General features: G+C 42.5%; 1 protein-coding gene across 8 annotated transcripts in view; it reads right to left on the reverse strand.

The window, feature by feature from the left end:
- Window positions 1-894: 894 nt before the first annotated feature.
- The window catches only part of RASAL2 (RAS protein activator like 2), a 414753-nt gene continuing 397784 nt past the window's right edge, over window positions 895-17863 (reverse strand). For 5 of the 8 annotated variants that reach the window (XM_088845306.1, XM_088845305.1, XM_088845304.1 and 2 more), the window contains 2 exons: window positions 16622-16709; window positions 895-11330 (listed from right to left, as the gene is read on the reverse strand). In XM_088845306.1, coding sequence (XP_088701432.1) covers window positions 11166-11330; window positions 16622-16709 — 253 coding nt within the window. In that variant the 3' untranslated portion in view covers window positions 895-11165. Of the gene's footprint in view, window positions 11331-13686; window positions 13718-16621; window positions 16710-17863 lie in introns of all 8 variants that reach the window. The other 3 variants (XM_088845310.1, XM_088845309.1, XM_088845308.1) reach the window with 1 other exon arrangement.

The following is a 17863-nucleotide window of genomic DNA, read 5'->3' on the forward strand; positions in this document are numbered from 1 at the left end:
GGATGAGGGGAAGGAGGTGGCCTGGGCCAAATTCTGAAGGACTGGATCCTGCAGTCGGTGGAGCCATCAGAGGTTTCTTAGCAAGGCAGCAAAATGCTCAGATCTGTAGTCAACAGAAGCAAGGTGGGTATGATGACTGTAATAGTGACACAGGGCAATGCCTGTGTCAGGATGCTGAAGGAAAAAAAAAAGATGACGATTCAATGTTACATGTAACACAGTCACAACAACGCTGAAAGGAAACATCAACCTGTGCTTAGAAAAAAAGATTAGAAGAAAATGTGTGAAAATGCTAACAGTGGTTACATTCAGGCAACAATATGTGTGTTTCCCTGCCTTCTGTGCTTCTGGACGTCACAGAACTTACTCACGTCACTAAAGAAATGTAGAATACTTTGGGTGGGGAAAGAAGAGGGCATGTGGAGACACAGGAAGTACGTGTTGGGGGGAAGACTTGCACAGTCTAGGAGAGTGAAGTCGAGGTCAGAACTGGAGCAGTGGAGTGAGCAGGGACTTGGAGCTGATTTCACATTGCTTGCAAGTGATATTAACTGAAGAAATATAAATACCAACATATTTTACAAAATGCTCAGCTTTGCTCATTAAATCACAGAAATGCAAATTAAAATGTATTTACATTATTATTATTTTAACTTACCAGTTTGGCAACGATTTGCGGTGCTAATGCTGATGAGAATGTGAGAAAATCAGCACTCTCAGATGCTGGATAGTGCATTAAACTGGTGTTCCCATTCTTGTAATGCCTGTCCGTTCTGAAATGTGCATACTCTTTCATACAGAAATTCTACCGTTGGAAGTTTATTAAGGAAATAATAGTACAAGGTGCACACACACATTGACGCATCACTCCACACACAGGTTGTTTGTTGCAGCATTGTTTATTACAGTGAAAAACTGGAGGCGAAATCTAATGTCCATCGAAAGCAGATTGATTAAATAAGTTATGTACATTCAATGAAATACTATGCAGCCTTGAAAGAGAATAAGGTAGATATTTATGCATTCAAATTAAAAAATTCAAGTGTGTGAAGGATATTCTATAGCAAACTGTTAATAGTGGTTGTCCCTGGGTCAGGGTAGGGGACACTTTTACTTAAATACTTTACAATAATATATCACAAAACAATATGGTTCAAATATTCCATATTTGGGAAAAAAAGACATCTGCAAGGCACTGACAGGACTTTGGTGACTGAACGTTGAGAGCAAGTGAGGAGGAGTGAGGGAGCAGCTGGGGTTATGTGGGGTCTCTGGCCGGAGAGCCTCAGGGGATGGGCAACCATAAAGCGGGTGAGGGGGTTGCTGAGCTTGGCTTTGGAATGTGTACTGTGAGGTGCTGCCCCTTGATGGAGATGCTGGGGGTCCCTGGGTACCATGGTGGGGCTCTGTGTAGCTGGCAGACTACATAGGGGGATTGGGCTTCTTAGGGTAGGAGCTACTAAAAATAAACATTTGATACTGAGGAGATATAATATTGCCCAAGCCCCACAAATCCTGATATCAGAGACGCTTTATGAGGGGTGATGATGTAGAGCCTGGGGACATGAGCCTGTGGGTAAGTGAAGGGTCTGGGAAGGACTGAGCTCCCCACACTGGATGGTTTCCATAGGATGGTGGCCGCCCGGGCCTGTCTTCTGACTCAGGGGCAGTTACCCGTCTCAGACCACCTTGCTCCTGGCTGTATTTGCAGTAACTCCCTTATTTTCCCCTCTTGTAGCTGTGACAAGTGAAAGGAGTGGCACCAGTATGACAGACACAGCTCCTGCCACTCAAGCCCAACACTGGAGCTCAGCTAATCACCCAGAATCTAAGGAGAAAACTCCAGCACTGAAACCAGGTAATTAACTGCTTCTGGCTACCAAGTTTCTCACTCTTAACAACGAATCAATTAAATCTGGACAGCCACTCCTCAGCATGGGGCACTCAAGACCTTTCTATGAAAGACAGCATGAAATGTTGGGAAGGGAACAAGGGTGAGGATCCTAGAGTTAGCTCCCTGACGACTGTGAAAGCTCCAGGAGCAAATCTCCTCTTTCTCATCTGCAGAAGGAGTGTAGTAAAAATGACCCTTCCTTCATCACTGGGTTGTTCAAGTACCCAAAGAGATAGAGAGGAACTTTATTAACTTTATAAGGTTGTCCTATATGATGCTGTAGTTCCTATGATTGCAGTGCTCAGGGCCAAAGGTTGAGCTTGTTCATAGGCTCAGAGAATGTAAGAGTTTTCTGGAGTAGAGTTGGCCTTTACAAACGTGGGTCCAGGGAGAAATGAATATTTCCAGCATTATGTGGAACAATCTACTTGATAATTTTATTAAAAGGAAGAAATAGGAATTCCCTGGCCATCCAGGGTTCAATCCCTGGTCGGGGAACTAAGATCCCACAAGCTGTGTGGTGCATTCCCCCACCCCACCAAAAAGAAAACTTAAAAGGAGGAAAATACAGAAAAGAGAGCAAAGAAAATAACTGCCTGAGGGAGGCCAGGTTATGGGAGGAGAGCAGCGGTTACTCCACTCATGAGACTCTTTACTTTCAGCCACTAGCTGGTTTCTTTCTTCTCCTTTTAAAGTCCTAAATCCCCATGTAGCCTCTATGGTGTCCAGTGGGCACTCCCTGACTGCTAAGAATGTGAAGCTTTCAAATGGCAATGAGATAATGTGCCTTGATCCAGGTAATACTTTCTTTTTCAGGGCAACTCTTTGGAATCCTCAAAGCAGATTTTCTCATCCCGGTTCTGATGGACCCAGAAGACATGAAAGACCAATTTTTGAGTGAGGTGAGACTTCTGTCCTCTAATTCTGATCAGTTAGATGACTTGACAATGCAAAACCATCCCATCAAAGCCAATACACGGAGAAATAGTCTTGGAAAATTAGCTTGTGTGTTCCCATTGCCATCCTTCTGGCTCTGGTTCATCATGAAGGCTGGTTCACGTGCTCAGATCTTTTCTTACTCTTAACATTTTTCCTGAGCTCTTAGAAAAAAAAAAAATCTATACAGTATAGTCAGAAGGACCCAAATTTGGATGATGGCTTTGCACTTGCTAGTGGTGTGGCCTTGAGCACCTAAACTTATCTCTCTGAACCTCCGTTTCCTCATGAGTTAGGAACAACCGTACCTAACTCATATGGTTGGTATTTGACTAAATGAAATATCCCATAAAAAGGTGCTTTGCAAATTGTCTGGCACATAGGAAGTGCTCAATAAACATTCAGTTCAGTTCAGTTCAGTCGCTCAGTTGTGTCCGACTCTCCCCGACCCCATGAATCACAGCACGCCAGGCCTCCCTGTCCATCATCATTAAATATTATCAAATTATTGTTCTGGATATACATTTGTTCCAGGCTTTTGTTTTTCCTCTCCTATTTTTTAAAAGTATCATGAGACGGGAAATTGTGACGAGGAAGAACTGTTCCTAAATATTGTGACAAAAGCCCCAAACTGATTTTCAGGTATGACCTAATGGCACATTTTTCAGTGATATCAGATAATAATCATAAGATGTCAGAGCTAAAGTTCTTTGTAGGCTATCTAGCCAAAATCACAATTTCACAGACAAGGAAACAGACTGACAGCCATCTGTTAGCTTACTGTAATTTACTCATACGCCAAAGAAACAGCACCCAGGCAATTCATTCAAAAGTCTCAAAAACTGAAGTTTCAAGGAAGAGCGGTTGTGTGTGCGCACATGTGTACGGGCACACATGTGTCTGCCTGGGAGTGGGGAGGGCACTGGAGAGCTTTTGGTGCAATTTTCTATTGAAGGCAAGTGTTAGTCGCTTACTTGTGTCCAAGTCTTCGTGACTCTGGATTATAGCCCACTGGGCTCCTCTGTCCATGGACTTTTACAAACAAGAATACTGGAGTGGATAGCCATTCCCTTCTCCAGGGTATCTTCCTGACCCAAGGATCGAACCTGTAGCTCCCGCATTGCAGGCAGAATCTTTACTGTCTGAGCCACCAGGGAAGCCCTCACTTAAGGAAGAACAGGTGCAAATGATGCAATTTGGCCTCTGATAAAATTTTTTTTAGTAAAAGTTCAAGTAATAAGACTGCAGTGCTGAGTGTTAAATCTACAAAAGTTGAGGTACCCTCCCCCTTTTCTGTGTCAGAGGAGAGGGGTTCCAAACCAGAAACCATCTACGTTTTATTTTAAATTAAAACCAATAATGGGAAAATTGAGGTCAAGAAGGGAAATTCCAGCTTTTGGTCACTTTTGTTAGAATATGGCTATCCTATATTAACAGAGATTTTCTATCATATATTTAAAGGATGGAATTGGCAGGGACAAGGTAGAGTACATATTATCACTTTTACCAGCATTAAATATCCCACACAGGAGGCAAAAAACACCTATAGCCAGCTTAGCCAGTTCCATGGATGGTGACAGAAGGAACATTATAACAGCCACACACACAGTGCTCAGAGCAAGATATGGACTAGCGGTCATTCACCTGGCTGAATTTAGAATCCTTGGGTAATCCTGGTTCAATCTTTAGAGAGTTTCCATCTAACTGTTCAGTGGAGGGCCTAAAGGTGCATCTTCACGGTCACTTTTTCAAGATCTCAAGTGATTCTGATGCACAGTTAGGATTGAGAATTCTTGATTAAGTCATTTGTTGTCTTAGACCCCTTTATCATTAAACTGTGTGTGTGGGGGGCGGGGAGTGGTGGCCTAACAAACTTGATTTATGTACTTTCCTATTGTTGAAGGCACTAGCAACAAAAGGCAGGTAGCTGGAAGGAAGCTAAGAAAAGTAAAGGGTATGGCTAGACATAAAGGGTAAATGGTGGACAGTTAAGGGCTAAGACTGGATGGTCACAAGATAGCATCAATGATAGTTTCTCCCTTTTTGATCTTTCAGATCCAAGATGTCTTAAACCTTATATTAGGTCATGAGCAATTCAGATTGAAATGGGTCAGCTTCGAAGTGAACAAAAAATAACACATCTACTGTGATCTGGAGTCTCCTTGCACAATTTTCTCTGGATTTTGAGTGAATTTTAGTCTTTTAATTCCTAGTAGAATAGAAGAAGTAACTAGATATGTGAGGAGGCTAACTGGTGGAATTTCAGAACTAAACTTAGCATGTAAGAAAACTGCTTATGGGACCTGCATCTTGGGGTTTTAAAGAATGAAATAGGTAAGCAGAAGATGGGGGTAATGTGGAAATAACAACCTTGAGAATAATAAGCAAATAAGAACAACAACAGCAAAAAGTCCCAACTAAACAACATAACCCTGAAACAAACCCTGTTAATCTATTGAGGAATTAAGAGAGGCCAGTACTGGTCTGGAGTGCTCAGTGGGTTTATCCTTCCATTTTCTATTCAGTTACAAGCTGGTAAAGAGATTTCAAATTTTCCAGAATGAGGAGCTTTTTAAGGGTGTTGTTACAGTACAATGCATGTTATCTTTGCCCTTCAGCTAAATATTTTTCCCCTGTAAGTTGGGAAATTCTAAGACACACTGTTTACCTTCAGTGTAATATTCCTACATACATTTTGTTACTGGTTCTTCTCCAAGTGTCCTAATCACCCAGATGACATGCTAGAAATCAAATAGTAATATGTCAAATACAGTAGCAACCTTAGTCTGAAATGTTTAAAGTTAAAGTTTATTTGTATTCTTCATAGGAATATCAATAAAAGACCTCAAACGTATCTATATCTGTACATGTACAAGAACCGTCAAAAATTATTCACAGAACAAAAATAAATCTTCTTTTAGAACAAACCCAGGTAATGAAATGCTGATATGGATCTCACATATGGAACAATCTAAGTGCTGCTAGCACAAAAATATGGCTTTAAAAATAAAATAAAATCTTGGGTTTTGTTTCTCTAACGTGTATTTCTCTTTCTTGAAATAAAAAATAAATTATTTAGAGCTATCATTGTAAAATAGTCATGTGTTTTAACACACTCTTATTAAGGCCCTGGAGATGAAAAACAAAATCAAATTTAGAAGGTAAGTTCCTTACAGGTGTGATTCAGGTTAATATGCTGCTGTCTGCTTGAGTTAATGTAATGAGGAAATGTCTAAGCACCAGTCAAAATTTAACCTTTACTATTTCAAATTTTCTGCAGGATAGTGGTCATTGAATCAACTAGTATTTAACCTTTTGGTGAACTGGGAATTGATATTTTCCCTTGGGAGTGTAGAAATGACATAAAAATGATATTTATTCTTAAATTTTTGTACATCCCACACAGATGATTGAGGCCTCCTAAAACACAATTTCTGTGAAAATCTTTTTACAATATATAAATTTGGTTTTAAGGTTCAAACTAAAACATTCCCTGGGACAAAACAAAGGCAATGAAAACTAAGAACTGAGGAGAAAATTAAAATGCATGCTGAAATATGGACACAAACAATCACTTGGCTTTCCTTGGGTGGCTCATGGCCAAGCCTTACTCAAACACCTGAGGATAAACGGATCAGGAACAAAAGCTACTTCTTTCTGGACTCTACTCTCAGATCAAAGACATTCAACTTTATTTCTATGATGTCCCAAGGTATCAATAATGTTATCTTGGGTTCTTGAGACAATGTCAAACCAAGTCAATTTCAAGTCACTTTAACATATATACATATAACACATATGGTACATTTTAAAGAGGAAAGAACCACTGTCATACAATGTAACAGATGAGGGCATAAAATCTAAAAATCTCAAGGACGTTTGGGAATCACTGCTTGATGAGATGGATTAACATTCAGAAAAAGGAAGCCCTAAGAATCATGTGTTTTGCGTGGGTGCCCACGTCGTGTTTCTACAGAAACTGCCTTTCTATGTATCTCGTATATTTTGAGATTGGGCAAAGGACAATAAATCCTCCTGTTTCCTTGAACCCATTGGGCTTTGAAGAAGACTGCTGTGCATTAGCCCCTTTTGGATCATGTATTCTCAAGTTCTTTCACTCTTCATAAGATATTTATTCTACCTCATGCAAATTTCATCACTTTTGTCCTTCTTAAACTCAAGAGCATTCATAACTGGGTCATGACAAGAGAATGCTTCTAGAACTAATAACAATCACTCAAACACAAAAAGAGTCTACTTAAAAATTTAACACCCCAACATATCTTGCTTTTAAAAAAGGAAACAAAATAGGTCCTTTCAATGAACACATTGATTAAAAAACCAAAGTATCCCAAATCCTTGGCCCTCAGGTAGGGGGTGGGAAAGAACTATTTACTGCTGAAGTGAACAGGAGATTTCACTACTAGATTTGAAAAAGGGAAGGGGAAATGAAGAAGAAAGCCCAAAATGTGTAGAAGATGGCCCCCAGAGAAGCGGCTAAAAGTACATGGAAGCTGTGGAGTGGGCTCCAGAGCCACTGAGTCCAGCCCAGTGACAAGTCTAGTCTGGTGTCCACTTCAGTCAGGGTCACATGGGCCTTCGGTCATCCCAAGGAGGACTCCTTCCTCAAGTTCAGTCCCACAACCAGCCTTCTCAGAAACTCCAAAATGGAGGTAACTAGAACTGAACCTAGATGGAAGGCAGAACAAATTGTAACCAAACTCACTTGATGGCAATGGTCCTGCTCTGGGGCTTCCAAAAAAGAACTGCTCTTAACCCAGTGCACCTCTGAGGCCAAAGAACTAAGGGTTGTCAGAGATACAGATCTGTAAACAGACTAGGATCTAAAAAGCTTTACCTCGAGAGTCAAGTTAATTCTCCAGGGCATACAGCAGTCCTAGATAGTTAATCCTACTTTATCTTTCATTGTCCAGCACCATCACAGGGGATGGGAGAAGAGGACCAGAGAAAGCTAATTCTGACCAACTCAATGATAAGTGAAAAAGGCCAAGTTACAGCAGCACGATGACCTCATTTTACCACACTTCTCTTACAACAGACTGCCCTGGAGCCCAGCAGAACCTTGGTACACAGTGCCTGGAACACAGTAAGTGTTCAAGTGTTTGTCTTAGTTACCTAGTTACAATCTCCCTTCCATCAGGGCTTGTACTGCAGAGACTCGGAATGCGATGACCTGAAGGAAATGTTATTCCTACTTGTTGCTTCAGCTCAGAAAGCGTACTGCTCCAGTGAAAATAAAAGGGAAGTGTTAAGCTCTTTCCCTAAATCCTGCCAATGTTGTCCTTATTAATGGCCTAGTCTGGTTGTCAGCTAGACAAGCATTCTGCCAGTACTTCATCTGATTTCCAAACTCCAGCCTGGGTCCATGCTGCACCCCATCATGCGGTGACATGTTGGGTGTTAGAAGGCGTGCAAGATGTGCTATCTTAATCCACCTGCTTCTCTTCAAACATGCACCTCCTCCGAGTAAAACAGAGGTGTGTACTTATTTGGGCTGAAGAAAAGCTAATTGAGCAATACCTCCATAAAAATCACTGGCTGTTGCTGACTTTTTCCATACTTAAAAAAAAACTTTCGGAATAAGTTCTGTAAGACTGCAGCATTCTCTAAACAAATACTCAGAAAAAAATATTCAGACAGGAATAAGCTCAAAGGATAATCTAAAATTTAACATCTGGCAACTACACTGAACTTCTAGCTTACCTCTGATTTTTTTATTTGTGTATACTCTTTCCTCTTCATTCAAGATAACCTGATAATAACAGAGGGCTGCGTAATCTATGCAAACATTTTGGGCATCTAATCTTCCAAATGAGACAGCCATCTCAGAAGCTCACATAATGCCGATAAGATGTATTGCATCCATCAAAAACATATTTGGTTTTGTGTGTCTCCCCCACCCTCCAAAATAGTTTATCAGACCTCTCATCCATAACCACTACCCGAGAACTTCCAAACCTCAATGCGAGACATCACCAATGATACATACTTAAGGCCACTGAAACTGACCATTCTTTTACCAGGTTTTCTGAAGGCTTTTATAGAGAATGGCTAGAGCTGAAAATAGTCACAAACAAGAACAGACCTATGTTTACATACCCTTCCCCCAACACGGAGCACTACTTCAGAACTGGCAGTTTTTTTTCCTATTCAAATAAGTGATTTTGGCCACAGTGTATCCTCAATTTGGAGGGAAAGGGGATAAGAATTTATAAAATCATGACCAGGGGTCAAGAAAATACACTAGTGCCAAAACATGTGGCATGATGTCTGCAGATCAGATAAGCACACGAGGCAGCTCCGTTTTAGATCTGTGACAGGCAGAAATGGGAATGTTACGGAGGGAACATATTTCAAAGGACTGTGGGTCGGGGGCCATGTGAGGTTGTTGAGATACAAGGTCAAACACAAAGATCTGCAGTGGTTAAGAGGTCAGAATGCAAGTCTGCGGTACAGTGGAAAGCGAAGCTTGGTGACTTGGCTGGGGCTTCACCCAGAAGGGGACCCAATAAATGTTCTCTTGTCCCCTTTGTAGTTGGAAGGACTCCGTTATGTGGAAACACTCACTCCATGCATATGGCTTCCTCAGGTGTATTTTTTTCTCCCTCCTCTCCCTTAAAAAAAAAAAAAATTCCCTAAAGTTTATCATTTAAAATAAACATCATTAACTTACTTGAGAAATGTGGTTGCTTTCTCAATATAAGCAATTGCTTAGATCTTGCTTAATGAGATTCTAACTCCTTGTGACATTAAATCCGACAGCATAGAAGGCAGGAACTTTTCCTATTTGTGCAGCTATATGTACATATGTGTTAATATATGTGGCTATATACTTGTCTATACACTATCTGTCTAACTTGTAACATTTCACTTCAGATAAAGTTGCATTTAAGATGACGTTTCACACCTTTGCAAAAAAAAAAGGAAGTAAATGAACTTCCGTAACTGTTTCTGTCCTACAATAAAGTCATGGATGACAACTAGTGAAACTGGGTTATTATTGCCAAATCTACAAAGAGCATGGGAATAACAGCTGGAATACGCTGCCCTCCTACTTTCAGTATTTTATTTTTCATCAAGAGTAATCACGACTTTTAAGAGAGCAATGCTTCTGATTTGGATTTCTTGTCCAAATTTAAAAGAAGCAGCAATTTAAAAGTGAAAGACTGAGATAAAATTACCCTGCCCCGAGACCTGCTAGTACACTGGATAAAATCTTCATCCCAAACCAAAGTTGTAACTTACAAATAGAAGAAAAATTTTTAATAGGAACTATTCAGAGCTTCCTGCTATGGTATGATATGGTTAGCCCTTTTCTGTACGGAAGAAAGGGTGTTTCTTTCGGATGGCTTATGGACAGTAGATTTGAATAACCTCTCCAGGGGAGAGTAAACCCTGTTGGTGATGACTGCTCCCACCACGGGGGAGGAAAGGGCAAGTGGGCGTGTGAAGATGAAGATGGTTTCTAGAGACACAGATATTTATAGTTTTGTAAACGCTAGAGAGGAAAAAGAACACCTTTTATTACAACTGGGGTTAAAAAAAAATAGGCCCCCCTACCTAAAGTGGAAAAATTTCCATCTGCTACAGACAGAGAAGGAAATGAACATCAACAGTTCAACAGAAACCACTCCTGGAGTCCGGTTTCGATGCAACTGCTCTTATCTGTGGCCCCTGGAACAGTATGTCCCCAAGTCAGATCAGCGGTCCATGTAGAACCAATCCCGCTTGATCAGTGGGATAAACTGTTTCATTCGGATCTGGGTAATCTGCATGTCTTCCTACAGGACAAGGGAACCAGAGCGGGGCTTTTAACCTGGCCGATGAATCCCTGAAAAATTCATTCTGACCATGTCCTGTCGCGGTCCGTGTGCTCTGTCAGACAGATGCGTGGTCTCCACCCACCATTCATGTACACAGTTCCTACATTTCCTCCTCTAACAACCGCAGTGCTTTCAACAAGAGGACAACAATAATAAAAATAGCAATAGTTAAAAAGGTACTCTACATTATTAACTTCCTTTGGGTATATTACAGTGGTATTTTCTGTACATGGCCCAGAACTAAGTTCCCTATGTACATAGAAACATGGGGTCGGGGTGGGGGTGGAGGAAGCGTCGACCTTGGAAGTCTTAGCCTTATGCCCTGAAAGACAAGGTTCCTTTCTTCGTTCCAGACTTGCTCGCCACCCTGCTGTTCTGAAGCAGCGGCATTCTGTAAACCTGGTGGGGCTGGGGAGAGGGCTGGGGATAGGAGAGTGGGGACGTTTCCTTCTGTCTCCTCCCACAGTCTGTCTATTTGTGAGGCCCGTCTGTCAGCAGCTGCTGTTTTTGAATTCACCATTCTCCGTGATGGAAAGCTTGGTGGGGTTGGTGGGGGAGATGCCATTTCGGACCTGCATGCTGTACCGTTCCTTCACCTGGGTCAGCGCGCTCATCAGTCTGGTGTTGGCCGAATCCAGCGACACGATCCGTTTTTCCTACAATACAGCAAACGGGGCTTTATTCTGGCTCCATGTGGGCAACTGCGCCGTAACACTCTACCAGGTGACTGTTCTAATGCTTTCTATCAAACAGCAGTGCACATGATGCTTCCCAGACAAATGGAACGTCTCTGCCTCTTTCTGCGCCCGAGTCAGGCCAGCTTCCCCTGGGCCCAATGGGTTTGCGTTTCTTTTTCGCCTTTCAGCATTGCAGGGTTTGTTACTCATTAGCCCTTGGGACCCTAAGACATCACATAAAAATGACACCATGTGTTATTCAGACAGAGGTGTCAAGCTGCCTTGCTGTATTAAGTGCTTTGGGTCAAAACTTAAACACGGGAATTAGGTGGCAAAGAAAGAAGCACCAGAGGTTTCATTTCACAGAGGAGAAGTGCATGTGATCTGTGGGTTCTCAGCCCCCGAAGGGGGCACAGCGGTCACATGTGGAAAGATTTCACATGGTGCTCAAACTGAAACAATACATGGTGGCAGTTTATAGTCACCGACAAAGTGAGGATGCGACAGCAAGAGGCGGAGGAGCAGCCAAAAGCTAGACCAAGGGGTTATCTGAATGTGGGGAGGGAGATGTGGCCGGAGGGGGATGCCGAAAACAGGACACATGGAAACAGACAGAGAACACAAGCTCCTAGACTCATTCCAGCTCAGAGGTACTCCAGGAAAGCTACCCAAAAAGGAAGACTGCTTTCATTTTACTTTTGAATCTCAGAAAAAAAAAAGCCTTAGAACCAATATCTTGGAACCAAAGACTGTTGAATACACGCATAAAAAAAGAGAAAAAAATGAAGGAACAAAATGGCAATCAGAGAAAGGCAGACTCATCTAAATTAAAAAAAAAAAATAAAAATCATCCCATCAAAATATTGTTAGTTTTGCAAAGACTAGGAGAGAAATCCTAATCTTAGCTTCAGCTGCTAGGTAAATCACTCTAGAACCTTTCCTACATGAAGTTGCCATTTTTCAGAAAACAACTAATTAAAAAAAAAAAAAAGCATGTGAGGAACACCCCCCAGAGCCAAAAACAGGTTTCTTACCCAGGGATTGTTTTCATTTACTCAGGGAAAAGCATGGTAAGGAGAGTCATGGCCAGGGTTAGAGAGGACACACAAACGTCCACGTGATGGGTGCTACTCCTTGCTGCTACAGGAGTAGCTCCACACGGCTGTGAGCAGCACTGCTCTGCTGGGACACATGCTGCCCAAGATGCAGAAGGGAGACTGCTGCCCTGGGGGGACATTTTGGGAGAAAGCATATATTGGGTTGGCCAAAAAATTCATTTGGTAACAGCGTACAAAAACCCAAATGAACTTTATGGCCAACCAGGTAAGGCTTCCCTTTAATCTTCTGCTTTTGGGGGTGGAGTGGGAATCTACATGGAGCAGGGCTGGTGGTCACAGTTTCAAAAGTATGAAAAAAAACTAGCTCACACTTGTTAATATCATTAAATTTTTTTTCCTTTCCCTGATAAAGAACTCAGGGAGTAAAAAAAAAAAAAAAAAAAAAATATATATATATATATATATATATAAATCAGCATTATTAATTAACACAAATCTAGCATACGATTTATACTCTGGGAAGGTAACTTGTTTTAAGGATAAGCAAAACTTGAAAGAAAGAACTACCAGGCTTTTAAAAATAATTAAAAAAAAATTACAGCCAATGGAGTTTACTGAGGTAACAAGTTTAGATCTTTTAAAAGTCAATAAGTAGGGGTAGGCCGGTGACTACCAGGGAAAAGGGGGTGGGAAGCAGATATGATGTTCCCCGCTACTATGGTTAGAAATGATCTCTGAGCAGAAAGACTGGTAATATCTCAAAATGATTAAAAAAGAAGGTATTTATTTCAGTATTAGGATAAATTATAATGTCCCAGTTCTAAGGAATAAAGGATTCTCTATGGTTGACCCAAAGAAATTAGGCATTCATGAAAAATTATTTGACTCTTAAAGGGTCAAAAAGAAGGCTAAGAATGGCTGTATTTATTTATTTCCTGCAAGAGTAACAACTAAAGTCAAGCAACCCTTTTACTCAACAGTTGAAAACTTCCAACTGGACAAACTCCCTTTTGTAACTACCCCCCCCAAGTGCCAACCTTTCAAAGTAAAACAAACAAAAAAATCAAACAGGGACTTTTGAAAGTCAGGTTCAGTTGGCAAAAGATGCCTTGACATTTTCATTCTGCCTGGCGTGAACGGCAGAGCAATCTAGTTCCGGCCTGACAGGAAGGGCTTTGCGTGTGGGGAGTGCAGGAGCTGGAATGTGTAGGAGGCCAGTGCACCGGGCCAGGGCTGGGAACTGCTCAGCTAGAGAACGGACGGACGGGGTTACTTGCCTGTTTGCATAATCTCATCTCCATTTATGACCTGTAATTTAACACAGTGGAGATATCACTTGCAACAGTAACTAGGCAGCTGCTCCCTTCTCCTAGGATGCCCTTTTCTGTTCTCCATTTGAGTCACATGGAAGATCCCGGGAGCAGGGGGGAGATGGGGTGGAAGGCGGCACAGCCCCTGGTCTGACGTTTAAGAAATGACCCTACATTACATCACCAGGATCTCATCTCCTAGGACAGGGTCACCAGGGGAATACTCATCATCTCCCAGTTCTAGTTAGAAAGTGGCTGACCCCAGGGGGCCATGGAGCATGAACTGACTCTAGGAGATGAAGAGGCTGAATTCAGGGACAAGCCTGGTCTGGAGGGGCACGTGGCTGCTGAGACAGATGGAAACCCATTCACTGGGTACCTGTCCTGTCCTGTTGTGGGAAGTGTTGGGCCCGATGCTAGTATAAGGAAAGCAATTCACTTCAGAACTATTTTTTAACTGCCAGAGGCACCAAGGCAGATATCAGGGGCATGGAAGTGTGCATTACCTCGCTGGGAAGCTTTCACCCCAAACATGTCCTCATTCTAGCAAATGGCGCCAGAAGGGTTGCTCTGCTCCATCAAGCACTTAAGATGTTAAGTTACTTATTCTTTCAGAGGAAGAGGCTTTTGTTACAAAGGACACCAAAGGATTTTCACAGTCTTTTGCTAGAAAAAGATTTTTAATGTGTCAGTGAGACAGCAGCTGGAATTGGGAATCCCCTTCCTTTTAAGGGATTATAATTTTTGAAAAAGCTAGCTTTAGTGTTTATCATCTGTGCTGGGCATCATGCGATGGTTTTAAAAATGTGGTCTAATGGATTCTTCAAGTGTGCTTTAGGGATCCAAAGGGAGCCTCCTCTTAAAATTTACTACACAGTAATGCCTGTGTTTGAATGTGTAATTTATGATATTTAGCTAACCTGGACGTGATTTGATCCATTAGCTGAGAGAAGTAGGAGCAGCTGGAAAGGGGGAAGGTGCCTCTGGTTCCACCAAAATAGTCCATAGAATCAAACTGTTTGAAAAGCATTGCCTTAAGGTATGGACCCAAACTATTATCTAGTTTAGCCAGACTACAAGTCTGACATCGACCAGTGCTTTGAGGATAATAGTTCGCCCATTCTGGAATGGTGACACCCTCCTGTTAATTGAGAGAAGGTCTGTCCTCTCCAGAGCTTTTGAGCCCTGATGAATCTGTTCCCCTCCTTTGCTTTCACCTGCTATGCCTATGACTCCTGCTTCACATCCAGGCATCTTACCCTAGAAGTCAGAATCGGGGGCAGGGTAGGATAGAAATCTTCAGAAGCTAATGATGAGGCTGCCTCAACAGGCAACTAGGAAATCAGACTGTATGCACACAGCCATGAGTGGGACACCCCTAAGCTCCCTCTGCTAAGGCTGCCATGGTTTTAGACCAGCGGAAATTATTAAAACAATCTGTATTATCTCATTAGAACTAAAATGTATTTGGGTGTAGTTATTCATAGAACTCTCTCTCATGTTGGAAATCCCCAAGTGAACACTTAGCACCACTAGTTTTCCTGACTAAACTGTCCTTTCCCAGGCTGTTTCTCTTAAGCCTCTTGGATAAACGCCTGGTGAGATAGCCTTGCCTCCGCAACCCTTCCTACTCTGTCATCCACCCTGGGGACACCTTTAAAGAAAGGACCAAATAAGAACTTTCTTCTGATTCTTAGGAGGTCTAAATATCTGGATACTAGAGTTCAAGGGTCCAAATCATTCTGGGAACTGTGCTGACAAGAGAGCACTGGAACTCGCACTTGACTTCTGGGTCTTGTGTGTATGAGGGAGTACGAGGCCCACGATGCATACTTTCCACGGTGGTGCTTTCAGCCTCACTCCCTATTCCTTTGAAAAATGTACCCCATCCCACATTAGCTCTGTCAGGAAACCAGAGTGGGAATGGAATGTGTGTTTAACAATACGGGGTGGCTCTACCATAGACTGACTACTGGCTGAGAAGGAGAGAAGAAAGTAGGACATATAAAGGCCTTGCTCCCATTTTTATTTCAGACCTTACGGAAACGATATGATACGTACGTAAGGGTGAGAAACACAAGCCTGGCTGGGTGGTCTTTAGAGAGGGGATATATTCAGTGGCCAAACCAGCCACATCCAAACGGCACTTGCCTCTCGTTATTTGTTTCATTCTAAGAAATACAACCGTGTTTTGCACTGAAAAGATGAAAAGGCACTAGAAACACTTCCTGGGTTTTGCTCTGAGAACCTGTGAGGAGTCCCTGGCCATCATTGTGTCAGCATCACAGGTGGAAGCTACAGGGAGCAGACACCCAGGTTCTGATCTCATCATCTGTAAGAGGCTCTCCAAGCACAGCACCAACAGAGAAGGGCGGCTGAGTGAACCCCAGGCACCGGCGCCTGTCACGGAACCAAAAGAATAACGAGGCAGGGCACCTTCTGCAACCCTGTCTTTCCCCTGAAGCTCAACTACTGTTTGGGGCCAGAGGCTGATGGCACAGTGGACGTGACTGACGAGACCGTGGACGTCATAGCCAAGCAATGGTCAGTGGAGGTCACAAGCCAGACACATGCAGTGGACTTTTCACAGGTGCCCCCCTGAGAGAATGCCCTCCTTTCCAGAAGGAAAGAAGTAAACCCCGCCATGCACCAGGCTGAGATTTGTCGAGCACCTGTACTAAAGCACGCTAAAAGTTTGCTGGGTTAACGGATTTGTCACCAGTAAGGGAAGGAAAAAGTCGTAGAGGTTGCAAAGGAACATTTAAAAAAAATCTTTGAAGGGTAATGCCGAGAACTTTCCAATGATCCATTTTATGTGCCTTGGTGTTTGCAAGGGATGGGAAGTCAGGAAATAACAGTTACGATAAACCAGTCGCTTCCACTAGACTGAGAACCTGCTTACCTGTGCATCGATTATTTTTTGCTTTGCATCAATAACTGCCTGCATCTCAGCATGATCCTTCTTCAGTTCCTCTTCCACAGCCATTAGCCTAGAATGGGGTGGGACGAGAGATCAACAGCTTCAAGGAGTGAGCAGGCTAACACACAGAACAAGACACCCACACTCAGGACAGCTCAGTGTCGCCACTTCTTCCTAGTCTTCCCACCAGCCTTGGGAGAAGACATTCAGAGATGATTCCTCTCCTGGGACTGGATCCCCCATGTTTCCATCTCCTCTGCAATAGCCCTCTCACCATCATCATCTCCCTCTCTTCTCTCAGATCCTTTCCTCAGTGCAACTTCTTTCATTTTAAAACAGCAAATCTACTGACACAAATCAAACCCTCTTTTAATCTCATTACTTTGCAACAGCTGACCTTTCCTTCCCCTGAACAGCTAAATGTCCTCTGAGTGTACTCTACACATAGTAGGTCTACTTTTTTTTCTCATGCATTTCATATCTTAATCCCCTGATGTTTAACTCCGTGGAAGGGCTCTCAGTAAGACTGCTAAGTCCTTCTGTGCTGCTAAAACAACAGACTTCTTTTGACCTGCCTACGGCACTTGACAACCTTGAAGCACAGTGGCTGTGAGCATCAAGCCAGGGCTTGACTACCTGGCTTCAAATCCCAGTTGCACCACTAAGTGACCTTGGTCACTTAATGAATTTGTTGCCTGTTTCTTTATTTGCATGAGGAGAAAAATAATAATAATGCTGACCTCAGAGGTTGGCATTAAACAAATTATTAGTAACAGATTAAACAAATTTTATTTGTAAAGTCCTTAGAAAAGTGCCTGGCCCACAGTCAGTGCTATGTAGTGTTTGGTAAAATTGCCCCCCTTTCTTGGTCTTCCTTGGACGTCCTTGGCCCTCTGCCTTGATTCTCTGGCCCTAAAGACGTCCAGTGTCTTGTCAGACCTCTCTGAACTTGTAAAAATCTTAATTAGTCTTGGACATTGGATACTGACACTTTTAAAATTCAGTTTTGTTCTAAGACCTCTTAAGTGAGTCACTAAGTTTTAACTGTTTCTGATTGTTACAACTAATGGAAATTTGGCTACCTCTATCCTCAGAGGAAGTGCACTAAGGTCTCACATGTGGAAAAGTGGAAGAGATACAGCCAGCCTTCACCCTTGTACAGAGTATCACGGAGGAAGGAAATGGCAACCCACTCCAGTGTTCTTGCCTGGAGAATCCCAGGGA

The sequence above is a fragment of the Moschus berezovskii genome, chromosome 17 (assembly GCF_049115385.1).
Source record: "Moschus berezovskii isolate FMDL1 chromosome 17, NW_MosBer_1.0, whole genome shotgun sequence".
NCBI lineage: Eukaryota > Metazoa > Chordata > Mammalia > Artiodactyla > Moschidae > Moschus > Moschus berezovskii.